Raw genomic sequence first — 12,299 nt, 5'->3', positions numbered from 1 at the left:
CAAATAATAAAACACAAATAATAAAAGTTTCAGATATCAGTCCATACATCGTTTCATATATAAATTAATTCTTAATTCGTGCTACTCTTACTATTCCTGCTATGAAAATATAAGACAGAATAGTATGGTAGTATGGTTTTGCGAAATTATGATCATCTGATGTGTGTGTAACTAGAATTATCTGTAACCAAACACAGCCATTCACAAACGGATGCGATAAAAGCTGGGTGTGTATGTTGTAATAAAGCTTTAACGTTGTGTATTTAAAAATAATAATAGTTATTCATAGGTTAACTTTATAAAGCCCAACGTTATGGGATACGAAATTACGAATCTTACTATGACTTGATTAATTGGATTGTGCGGAAGTTGCTATCTGGAGCGTCTGGGAGCGTGATGTAATTATTATTCATGAGCCAAGGTTTGGCGACGTCTTCCTTTCAGCCAATCAGTTTGGTCTACTGACCGAGCGTCATAGAACGTAATTAATATTCATAAGCCAAGCCTTCGCTATAGTAAGGTTTATATTAGTCTTCACTTGCTCTCGGTTAAGATGGTGAGTCATTTAAAAAAAATACTGTCACTCTCTTTAAGCGTCCGTTTAATTGATATTAAATTTAAAATTCCTTTTTCAGGTTTGTGTTGTACCATATGTGTTATTGCTACTGATCTTTCTTTCTCATAGGAAATAGTCATCAGGGCATTTAGGAATGAATTTACAAGCACGGCTAATTAAGTGCAAATTTCTTTACCCTATTAACAGTATTATTACAGCTTGAATTATATATTACGTGCACTGTCTATTTTATGTTTACACTGTGTCTTGTATTCATCATTTTAGTTGTAATGTACACTGCACAGGTCTGGTCCTGTTCTTCTGTTCTGGTCTGTTCTGTTCTGTATAACACAGGCCACCAGTCCCAAAAAGCCCTCTCTGGGGGCAGTGGCCCCTCGTAAAAAAGCCAGTCCAAAGGCTGAACTGACAGAAGAGCAAAAGCAGGAGATCCGAGAGGCGTTTGAGCTCTTCGACACAGATGGTTCTTGTTATATTGAGGTGAAGGAGTTAAAGGTGAGATAAAAATGCCATTAATACAGCTGCCACAAGCAGTTTACATGCCACTGTCGGCCATACAGTATATCTACACAGAGGGATCCAAACATCCAGTAACATATTCATGATGATTGTCAACAATTTTCAACATTTTTGAAGAAGGAAAATGCATGGCGTACTGAGATCATTTTCTCTAGTGCATTAGACCTTTGAACTCCACTGTAACTCTATATGCCATGTTTTCTGCATTTAATGAAGATTTGTCCTCCAGGTGGCCATGAGAGCGCTGGGGTTCGAGCCTAAAAAGGAGGAAATCAAGAAGATGATTGGAGAGGTTGATAAGGATGCTACTGGAAAGATCTCTTTCGGTGATTTTCTGACAGTGATGACTCAAAAAATGGTAAGAATTTTAAATAAAAAAAAGTATAGTTATTCCAGCCAGGTAGGATTAAAACAACAAAAAAATATATTTTATTATCGTTTGGAAATTTCAAGGCTGAAAAGGACTCCAAGGAAGAAATTCTTAAAGCTTTCCGGCTGTTTGACGATGACGAGACTGGAAAAATATCTTTCCGGAATCTAAAGCGAGTGGCCAAGGAACTCGGAGAAAGCCTCACCGACGAAGAGCTGCAGGTACAAGATTATTCACAAAAACCCTGCTTGTGATCTGTATTAGACCGTGGCTTTCTCTATGAAAGATCACACTGATTTTTCACGTATGGCTGTCTTTAGGAAATGATTGATGAAGCAGACCGAGATGGTGATGGAGAAGTTAACCAGCAGGAATTTCTTCGCATCATGAAGAAAACGAGTTTGTACTGAATCTTATCAGAAGCACAGGAGTACGAGAAATATTCATTTCTATGTAAACATTTGTTTATGATTTGCTGTTTTATGCACAGTACCATTCCAAGACCTTGATGCCTGTCGGCCCCAGTGATCATCTCAGATCGGTCTGGGTTGGACTAACAGCTAGTTGTTAATTGTTTACACTCTCTGTATTCTCGAATCTTATCAGTAAAGATATAATCAGTAACATGTAACACAGTCATATATGGTGTGTGAGGTATGCACTGAAATATATTGTGTGAATCTGTCAAAACATGGATAAATCTCACCTAGAAAGCAAATGTTTGGGGTCATATTTCAAAATAAATGAAAAATGCGTTTTGCATAAAAAATAAGTTTTTTTTTGACCTTTTAGATTGACATTTTCAAAAAAAAAAAAAATGTCTCACAAAAAACTCACTGCCATTCATTTATGAAAACTTAAAAGATTGTATTCGTAAAAATAACTATTAAAGTATAAACGGTTTTCTTTATATAAAATGTTGTTTTTTAATCAGATTTACTAAAATATACTTTACCTTTAAGTTTCTGTCTCATGGTATGTTTAAGTATTTATGAACACTATAACACTGAGTAAGTAATCTATATATACAGTCATGCCCAAAAATATGGACACAAATTTTCAATGGCTGTGAAAATGAATCTGCATTGTTAATCCTTTTGATTCACAAAAATCTAACCTTTCATTGGATAATAAGAATTTAAAATGGGGGGAAATATCATTATGAAATAAATGTTTTTTCTCTAATACACATTGGCCACAATTACATTTAACATTTAATCATTTAGCAGACGCTTTTATCCAAAGCGACTTACAAATGAGAACAGTAGAAGCAGTCAGGTCAACAAGAGAACAACAACAGTATACAAGTGCCATGACAAGTCTCAATTAGTCTAGTATAGAACGCATAGCCAGGTGTTTTTTGTTTTGTTTTTAAATTAAAAGACAAGAAAAGGAAAAGTGCTAGTATTAGTTGGTTAAGTGCTGGCGAAAAAGATGAGTCTTTAGCTGTTTCTTGAAAATGAGTAAAGACTCAGCTGTACGAATTGAGATTGGGAGGTCATTCCACCAGCTGGGCACAGTCCAGGAAAAGGTCCGTTTGAATGATTTTGAACTTCTTTGGGATGGCACCACAAGGCGTCGTTCACTTACAGAGCGCAAACTTCTGGAGGGCACATAAGATTTAAACAGTGAGTTTAGGTAAGTTGGTGCCGTGCCAGTGGTCGTCTTGTAGGCAAGCATCAGTACCTTGAATTTGATGCGAGCGGCTACTGGTAGCCAGCGTAACCTGATGAGGAGAGGAGTAACGTGAGCTTTTTTTGGCTCATTGAAGACAACCCTCGCTGCTGCATTCTGGATCAACTGCAGAGGCTTGACAGTACATGCAGGAAGGCCCGCCAGGAGAGCATTACAATAGTCCAGTCTGGAGAGAACAAGAGCTTGGACAAGGAAGGGTCTAATCTTCCTAATGTTGTATAAGGCAAACCTGCAGGACAGGGTCGTTGTAGCAATGTGGTCTGTGAAGCTTAACTGATGATCCATCACAACTCCTAGGTTTCTGGCTGTCCTCGAAGGAGTAATGGTTGATAATTAAGGACACCCCTAGAAATTCTTATGAGTAAAATAACTCTGAAGTATATTCCCATTCATATTCACAATTTTGAGTTTTGGTGTTTTATTGTCTCTCTTGGTTCTCCCAGTTTAATTTAAAAAACATTAACAAAAATATTAAGCAGCACATATTTATAATAATAAATGTTCTGTAGTGTGTTTTGGAGTCAGTAACATGCACAAAATATAGGGCAAAATGAAGAATGTAATATGTTTTTTATTCTGAAGAAAAATCACATGTAAACAAAATGTACACAAGATGAAATAACGAAACAATGTGACAAACAGAAAAAAAAAAATGACACACATATCCATCCCTTTAATAACAAGAGGTTGATCTTAAGATTCAGGAAGGAAATAAACATTAATGTTGCTCATATATCATAAGGTTTTTATGGTCATTAACCATAAATAAAACTATTTCACAGTATAAAAACAAAGTAATAGTCTGATGGAGTCTCTGATTCCCTGTAAGTTGACTCTGCATGTGAACAGAACTCAAACTGATGCAGCAGTCATGATGGTTTGAGGTATTTGTGACTCGTGTGTCTGATCAGAGATCAGCTCTGACTGAGACGTGTTTTGCTGGCGAAGTCGGCGCTGAGTTTGCGCATGACCTCAGCGTGGCTCTGTCCTGCCAGGTCCCGTCTCGCCGAGCTGTAGTTGTCCTTCACGAAGGAGGCGAAGGCCGTGGGCGCCCGCGGTTTTGAGGGGGTCAACAACACCAGCTGCCCAGTGCACAAAGCACACACAAACTTTGAGGTGTCCAGGGACTTCGAGTGACGGCCGATCCTGTGAGGGACATAAACACTGACTGTTAGGGACAGAATTGGGATTTATTGTTCAGTTGACTAAATTTTGCAGGCAAAATAGGTCCAGTCTACTGCCAGCTAATATGGTCATTCGGTGTCAACTCAACCAAAGAAACCTTAGATTCTGACAAGACCTTTTCCGAAGAAAGATAAACATGTATGGTGATGAAAGCCAAACTATGAAATGACATAGATGTATATTTACAGAGTAATCCACTGGTCAAAATGGCAAGATTCAGAGCCAAATTACAGTAGAGTAAAAATGCCTTCAGAAAGATGGCAGCAGCATCATGTTATTTTTACAGAGATTGGTAGGTCTGTTAGTAAATCTGTTGACTTCAACCATATTTGTCGCAGTATATGCCAGTTGTGACCATTTAAAAAAAAGGGGAGGAGCACTTTAAGTTTTTTCTTTCCTTCTAAGATTGCAAGCCTATAACTCGGGAAGTATAAAAGTTATCTTAATGCCCTTTTAGATGTTGTATTTTTACCATCTTTCTCTTTAGGCATCTTCATTTTTAAGGCCATGTATGATTCAGTTCCAGAGATACTGGGATCTAAACATGGCTCCTGGAGTAAATTGTTCAATTGTACACATTTTCAGTAGTCAGAAACCTAATGTTGGTCACTCTGCATTCAGCGGATGCTTTATTTCTTTTAAAAAGGAAGGTCTAAAGAACAATGTTGAAAGTAGACATGTATCTTGTTCATCCAAACAGCAGCCAGTGGGCCAGTCCTGCACTCACGTGTTTTTGCAGCGGTTACACTGATACTTGTATTTGTAGTTGATGTCGTAGCTGTGGCAGCGGGACACCATCGGTAGCTCAGGATGAGCCAGCATCGCTTTACGAGCATACAGCCTCCAGAACGGCCCGTGCCCGTCACGAACACTGTTTATTAGCCACGTGGCAGCATGACACATTTCATGCACTAATGTATCTCGTAACCGATCTGGAATTGGAAACACATTGTGTTTATTCCCAAGGGTGGAGAGCTGTGGAGAATTGTCAAGCAGTAATGACAAGCACCTGCGGAGTCACAAACTTTGACAGAGAGCTCGATGCGGGCGTATCGCTCCCCAGAGCCACGCTCCTGGCCGGAGATGCAATATCCTGCTGTCTTGCGCATCTTCTTGTTCCACGTGACAGACATGTCAGCGGGAAGCTGAGGGGAGGGAAATGATATTGAAACGAATGATCTGAAGGGGAAGTGAAACGTGTTTTTGGCACTGATAAATGCCAAAATGTATTAGAAAACCAGCTTTACCTAAAATCAGACGTAAACAAATATATTTTTGTAATTTCTATCTAACCTAGCCAGAAAGCGTTGGAGGAACATAGTTGTCTATGTAACTGGGTTGCTTGGATTTGTTAAAAACTATGGACGCCGGTTTCCTCCACTGAATAGAAAAAATAATAATTTAATTGAGACTTTTTATCTTTTGCAATTAGGAGTTTACATCTCGCAATTCTGACTTTCTTCTGAAACGGAGTGATATAAACTCATAATTCAGATTTTTTTTTTCTCTTGCAATGCAAGTTTTAAAAACGCAACTCAGTTGTGAGTTTCTCTCAATTCTGACTTTTTTTTTTCATAGAAACTGTAAGATATAAACTACAAGTTATAAAATATATCTGGCAATTCTGCAACTCACAACTGCTTGTTATATAGTCAGAATTGGGAGAGATAAACTTGCAATTCAAAAAAATACATTTCCTTTTACCCTTTTGTTATTCAGTGTCAGAAACGAGCTTCCACAGAAAACAGCCGGAACAACTCCAGCCAGTCTCTCGGAGTCAGCGACTTATTTGTTTGACTCAAAGGTCTCTTCAATATAATCTTCCTCCAAAACTGTCCACTGCAAACTCTGGACATCAAAGGGCTCACTCTGTCCAGTGCAGCAGTGCTGATCGCCTCCCGTGCACACATCAACACATCTTTTGCACCTGCACTCATCAATTCAAAGCATGCCACCTTCTTTAATGAAATTCTACATTATTTTTTTTTCAGCTGCTCTATCATCTGCTTATCAAATATCATACCTTAAACAAATCCTAACCTTAAATACTAGCAATAGTAATAGCGATCCTTGCCTAGGCGAAAACAACTAATGATTATTCCTACGAATGGTTTTCACATGTACCTTACTGTCAAACACGCTGGTGTTGTAGAGCTGGAAGAGTTTGTTAGTGAGCTCCTCTTTGTTGAGTTTGAAGCTGCGGCTGTACGGCGATCCAGGAACAGACAGGGACTGCAGGAAGCAGCCGGGAGTTTTACACACCAGCACCCTGACAGAATCAACAACAGGACATGATATCACAATCCTCAGCTGACAGAATGCAGAGCTGAGGGGCGATTGAGAGGGTCAGCAGCACCTGCTGTGGGGCGCAGCTCTGGGCTCGGTCTGGCTCACTGGTCTGCTGCGGGGCGTCTGCACTGGGGTGTGGGTCATCGACCGTCCTTTAACTGGTACGAGGTCAGCAGCGGTCTTACTCACAGCAGACGGGGGCGACAAACAGGGAGGTCGTGGTTCGGATTCTACACAGAGAGAGAATGTAAGCGGAAAATAAGTGGGTCTTCTTTTTGTAGTTCAGAATTGGGCACAAGATATTTTCACCAGCCTAAAAAAAATCCATCACAATAAAGAAATAAAAATATACAGGCTTCAAAAACATAAATATAATTGGGCATATAATTAGGCATTTCCATTTGCGATTATATATGACGATTTCTTTAGCAGTTTTAACTGATGAGTTGGTTTATAAATGTTTTAATGCCATGTAAGCATCTGGACTGTTTAAGTGTCAAACACCAGGTCAGTGGCTTTAGAAAACATCTAAAATACATTCAGGTGATACAACAAAAAAATATTCCACTTAAACTGTGTTTTCTGGCGGTATTATAAACATTACGGTCCAACAGGATGTGTTTAACCCCTTAACTATCACTCACATTTTTGAACACAGACTTGAAAGTGCACGATCCAAACTTAAATTGTTATAATTCATGACTGAAATAATTTCGTAACATGACTTTGACGTACCATTTTCATGGTAATGCAATGTTTGATTTTAAAATGGGTTTCAAAGGATGAATTTTGAGGATTTTCAAGTGATATATCATTTCTGATGATTTCTAAAGTGCGAGCGGAAAAGACAACGAAGACTTTTTTTGACAAAGGTTTTTGAGGTGCACTCTTGCCATAAATTAAACTATTACTTTTCCTACATAATTCATAACAAAAAAGATTGGTAAAATATCTATTAAGGAGTCTTAGACCTTTCCAACGATATATAGTTTGTCATGATTAGACTAGGATTTAATTGTAATATAGTGAAGTAAACGTAGGCGTCCCGGGACAGTTAACAGATCATCATCACAACTCATTCTCACAGTTTGACAACCTCGTAACCAATGAGCAAAACAATCACTTCTTTGAAGATTTGAGTTTCATTCTGATCGACTATGGCAGTTCTTTCTAGCAGAGTCAAAACCTCTAGTTTGGTTATGTTACCCCATTTTCTGTCAGTTGCATGTAATTTAATTGACAGCTATATCACTGGTGATTAAAAGCAAAGGACTTAACCAAGACTGTGACATCATGTGAGCTGTACCTGGAGGAGGCCTCGGGCTTGCATGTGTTCTGCCTCCCAGGATCTGATTCTGTCTGACCCGGTCCAGTAAGGACAGGAACTCCTCCTCAGAGCTGCACGAGTCGTCTGGAGCGCCGTGTGTCATCACAGTGACTGCTGGCCGGAGCACACAAGGCTTTACTTCCTCCTCTCTGCCTGCACTCGTGGCCTGATGTTCCTCAGAAGGTGGGCGGCTGTGTCTGGTCCTCCAGGTGCTCTTGATAACAGCGTCTCGGTCATCATCACTGTCGCTCAGGAAGACAGGAGGGTCACAGAGAGATGGAGGCGGTTTCTCGGTCTTCTGAACTGATTTGGGAGTCTTAGCAGTCTTGGCTTTCCCTGTGCAGAAACAACATCACTTCCATCAAAAAACAACCCACATCTTGATCTATCAGTGCATAATCATACCTTTACTAATGGAAGGCTTCCTCTCAATGACAAAATCCTCATCAGATGACATGCTGTCCACTATGAAGCGCTTCAAACTGTGAGGTGAGATGTAAAGAGTGACGGTCGACAGTAATGATGATACACTGAAGAACGGGTTTAAGGCAAATTATGTTCCACTCACCTGTCATCACTGCTACTCACAGACCGCAGATGGAGTTTAGCCTTTGGGGTTTTCACTCGATTTAAAACTAGAGAAAATACCAATGTAAAGACTGTGACGTCTCTCTCTCTCTCAAAAAAAATTGAAATGGAGCTGTTAAAGGACTTACATGTTTCAAATTCATCATCACTATCTGAAGACAGAACTGGAATTGGTTCTCTAGGGTGAAGAAAAAAAAACAAGCAAAAAAGTGGTTTAGTTTTCTTATGTCAGGATTATACATCCACTATTTTAATGATAGTATATTGTGTCATACACTGACGTTCAAAAGTTTGGGATTGTTACGATTTTTTAAGGTTTTTTTTTTTTTAGTTATAATGTCTTACATGTTCATCAGCTGCTTTAAATCTCACGGATCGTATTCTCTGGCTAAAGTAATTTACAGTTTTAGCTAAGCTCTGTGTCCTGAAGGGTTTTAATGTGTTTTAAAGACGTCTCTTCTGCTCATCAAGGCTACATTTATTTGATCAGAAATACAGAAAAAAAAAGAATGGAATATTGTGAAATATATACTTTAAACAATTTATTCCTGTGATGTGCAGCTGTATTTTCAGCATCATTTCTCCAGTCTTCAGTGTCACATGATCTTCAGAATAATATGATGATTTATTATCAATGTTGGAAACTGCTGTGCTGCTTAATATTTTTTGTGAACCTGTGATACTTTGATGAATTCAGAATACTGTGAGAATTTCAGGAATTCTTTAATGAATAAAAAGTTTAAAAGAACAGCATTTATTGAAAATATTAATATTTCGTAACAATATAAACTACAGTTCTTAAGTTTAGGGTCTATGTGTGTGTTTTTTTTTCTTTTTAACTTTCTTCAAAGAATCCTGAAAAAAGTATCACAGGTTCCATAAATAAATAAATAAATAAATAAGTGGCACGACTGTTTTCAACATTGATAATAAATCAGCATATTATTCTGATTTCTGAAGATCATGTGACACTGAAGACTGCAGTAATGATGCTGAAAATACAGCTGCACATCACAGAAATAAATTATATTTTAAAATATATTAAAATAGAAAAACATTATTTTAAGTGGTAATAATATTTTACTGTATTACCAATTTTTTCTGTATTTTTGTTCAGATAAATGCAGCCTTAATGAACAGAGGAGAATTCTTTAAAACACATTAAAACTCTTCTGAACAGAAATGTATATCAATCTTATCACTTTATAACAAATTTAAGGACACAGAGCTTCGCTAAAACTGTAAATTACTTCAGCCAGAGAATACGATGAGATTTAAAGCAGCTGATGAACATGTAAGGCATCATAACTATAAATTAAACTTATTCCTAATTTATCAAATTCTCACCTTGGTTTCTGGGCAGTTAATGTGGACTGTTTAAATGTGGATTTTGGGGTAGCCTTTGCAGCAAGAACTAGTGAAAGAAAATCAAACAAACACAAAATTCATTAATAATGTGAGAATATAAGCAAGCACAGAGTATTCCTCAACACAGACGTACACTTATCCAGTTCCTCCTCGTCTGAGGTCAGCAGCACATGCTTGTCTCTCCCCGAGGCGTCAGAGTCAGACAGCGGTCTGTGCTCCGGGTCACAGCTGTTCTTCTTCAAGCTCTTCCTCAACTGAAACAACAGCAAGAGACAGGCTCTAATCAGACATCTTGGGATAGGGTTTATGCAAATGATGAATGTGTTTATTTTAAAGACTGCACCTTCGCTTCAGCTTGATCGAGACCTCCATCTCTGTCCCAGCCCAGCTTTTCGGACACTCTCTGAAACAGTGATACAGTGCCGGGATCCATCGCCGCATGAAGTCTGGAAAACTACTGAGCAGCCGAGCACATCACTCTCCTGTTAATCACAGTATTAAAGACTGATCACCATACATCAAAATACATCTACACAGGAAAACAATGACGAATTTAACTGTTGCAATTCGTATTGCACTGAATACGTGTTATACATGATGAGACTTTTCACCTGAATTAGATTGAATTAGTTTAAAATACTTAGAGGAATACAATTAAATAACTTTGAAAACAAACATACAAAAAAAAACTGCGTAGCTGTATGCTGGGCAAATTTGGAAATATGGAGGATATCTGAAGGAGCAAAAAACATCAAAATATTGAGAAAATTGCCTTTAAAGTTGCTCAAATTAAGTCCTCAGCAATGCATATTACTAATGAGAATACATTTTTGATATATTTAAGATAGGAAATGTACAAAATATCCACGTAACATGATAATTTCTCAATATCCTGATGATTTTTTGCATAACAGAAAAATCGATCATTGTGACGCATACATTGTATTGTTGGCTATTGCTACATTTTTCTTGTGCTACTTACGACTTCTTTTGTGCTCCAGGGACACATATTGTTACATTCTGGCAATAATTAGTTACACTACTAGTTACATTACTTTTCCTTCCACATAAGTTGTATCTTTCTGCTTCCTCATTTGACCAAAGTCCACGCTGGATCAGAAGTTATTACGAACACTCACTGGTGACTGATAGTGACTTTTCTTAAGTAAAAGTGTATTAATTGTCATGTGTAGCTTGAAGCTGATTGAAAAGCCATGTGACGTCACTCCGTCTAGACTGCGTTACACTGTACGTTACTTCTTCAACAGCGTTACATCTGACGGTTTAAATAGGTAATAACTAAATATCATTCACTTATTATGATAAAACGCATGTCTATCATCAAAACGTGAATACAGAGCCGTTTATCACTTAACAATAAAATGAATACGCAACCCAAACTGGATATATTTTTCGTCTAAAACAATATCGAGCAGAAATCGACAAATAAACAAGCGACCGAGTGACAAACGCACACACTTCATGACACACGGACATTTAGCTTTAGACAAAATGTTTGGTTCGTTCAACTTACCTCATAAAATGTAGTTTTATTTATCGCTACTTCAATCAAATGAGCAGAACTTTAAACCACCGGCTGCGTTCAAATTTGCCCAACCGGAACTTGTCATCTGAGAGAGAAAACAACTTCCGGTTCCTGAAGCGTTTGCTTCCACTGGTTTACGCTCACATGACAGTCATCGGTTTAAAAACATACCTACAATAAATACCCTGCAAGTATTTCTCCAGTGTTCTGCCAGGTTTATTGTTGTTGCATTGTGTGACAGTAACACAGTAAGTTTCACAAGAATGACTGAATTTAGCTATCAACATGTGAATCCACAGTAAAAGAAAAAAATATTTCGGTAATTGCACATTTGGTTTGAAAGTATGTGTAAAACATTTCCATCCATCCTAAAACATGTAAATAGTATGCTGATGGGCTATTAGAGAAATACAGAACGTGAGCTTCTGCGAACTATCCATATAAGAACTAGTCTTTTACAAAAAAAAAAAATTGTTTTCTGCAAATTCTTGTTCTACATCTTTTCAAGTACCACTGTGGTAATTTTTATGTTGCTTTGTTGTTTCATTTTTTAATAATACATGAGTAGCCTAAAACTATTTACCTTGCCATACAAACATATTAAAAAAAAAAAAAAAAAAGGTCCAATCTAATTGTTTTCTGCAAACTCCACCAGATTCATGTTCAACATCTCCCCAGGTACCAGTGTGGTGATTGTCATCTTACTTTACTGTAGCATAATTTAATAAATTTTTATTATATTTCTTGATTTGACCTTTTTATTAATTTTTTAAATATGTTGTATGGCAAGGTAAATAGAATTAGGCTACTCATGAATTTTGCATGCTATTATTAAAAA

At 37.6% G+C, this 12,299-nt stretch overlaps 2 protein-coding genes across 3 annotated transcripts; one reads left to right on the top strand and one right to left on the bottom strand.

Annotated features, from left to right (window-relative positions):
* The first annotated feature begins 504 nt into the window (after positions 1 to 504).
* Positions 505 to 1,899, top strand: LOC132114349 (centrin-2-like). Its single transcript, XM_059522456.1, has 5 exons — positions 505 to 556; positions 911 to 1,069; positions 1,323 to 1,451; positions 1,547 to 1,684; positions 1,784 to 1,899. Exons 1-5 carry the CDS (start codon positions 554 to 556, stop codon positions 1,871 to 1,873), a joined length of 519 nt encoding a protein of 172 aa, XP_059378439.1. The 5' UTR covers positions 505 to 553; the 3' UTR covers positions 1,874 to 1,899.
* Positions 1,900 to 3,980: 2,081 nt separating this feature from the next.
* Positions 3,981 to 11,609, bottom strand: LOC132114038 (germ cell nuclear acidic protein-like). Of its 2 annotated transcripts, XM_059522157.1 has the most exons (13): positions 11,450 to 11,609; positions 10,259 to 10,397; positions 10,049 to 10,169; positions 9,895 to 9,961; positions 8,676 to 8,725; positions 8,528 to 8,594; positions 8,365 to 8,441; positions 7,939 to 8,295; positions 6,700 to 6,862; positions 6,468 to 6,612; positions 5,353 to 5,488; positions 5,071 to 5,275; positions 3,981 to 4,304 (listed from the first exon to the last, which is right to left on the bottom strand). In XM_059522157.1, the coding sequence occupies exons 2-13, from the start codon at positions 10,346 to 10,348 to the stop codon at positions 4,073 to 4,075; spliced, it is 1,710 nt and encodes a 569-aa protein (XP_059378140.1). In that variant the 5' UTR covers positions 10,349 to 10,397; positions 11,450 to 11,609; the 3' UTR covers positions 3,981 to 4,072. The 2 variants fall into 2 exon arrangements, with proteins under 2 accessions (XP_059378140.1, XP_059378142.1); XM_059522159.1 differs by lacking the exon at positions 11,450 to 11,609 and having other exon boundaries at positions 10,259 to 10,416.
* Between the last annotated feature and the right edge of the window lie 690 nt (positions 11,610 to 12,299).

This window comes from Carassius carassius, chromosome 33, assembly GCF_963082965.1.
Source record: "Carassius carassius chromosome 33, fCarCar2.1, whole genome shotgun sequence".
NCBI classification, from domain to species: Eukaryota; Metazoa; Chordata; class Actinopteri; order Cypriniformes; family Cyprinidae; genus Carassius; species Carassius carassius.
The sequence above is the reverse complement of the archived record's forward strand: the minus strand, read 5'-3'. Positions and strand labels throughout refer to the sequence as shown.

Excerpts from the sequence above, each read along its gene's own strand:
- LOC132114349 (XM_059522456.1), top strand. Across the intron at positions 1,070-1,322 it reads TTGAGGTGAAGGAGTTAAAG|GTGGCCATGAGAGCGCTGGG; the intron begins GTGAGATAAAAA and ends TTTGTCCTCCAG. Across the intron at positions 1,685-1,783 it reads TCACCGACGAAGAGCTGCAG|GAAATGATTGATGAAGCAGA; the intron begins GTACAAGATTAT and ends GGCTGTCTTTAG.
- LOC132114038 (XM_059522157.1), bottom strand. The coding sequence starts at position 10,348 with ATGGATCCCGGCACTGTATCACTGTTTCAGAGAGTGTCCGAAAAGCTG. Across the intron at positions 9,962-10,048 it reads CGAGGAGGAACTGGATAAGT|TTCTTGCTGCAAAGGCTACC; the intron begins GTACGTCTGTGT and ends TTCTTTCACTAG. Across the intron at positions 8,442-8,527 it reads GTGAGTAGCAGTGATGACAG|TTTGAAGCGCTTCATAGTGG; the intron begins GTGAGTGGAACA and ends CTCACCTCACAG.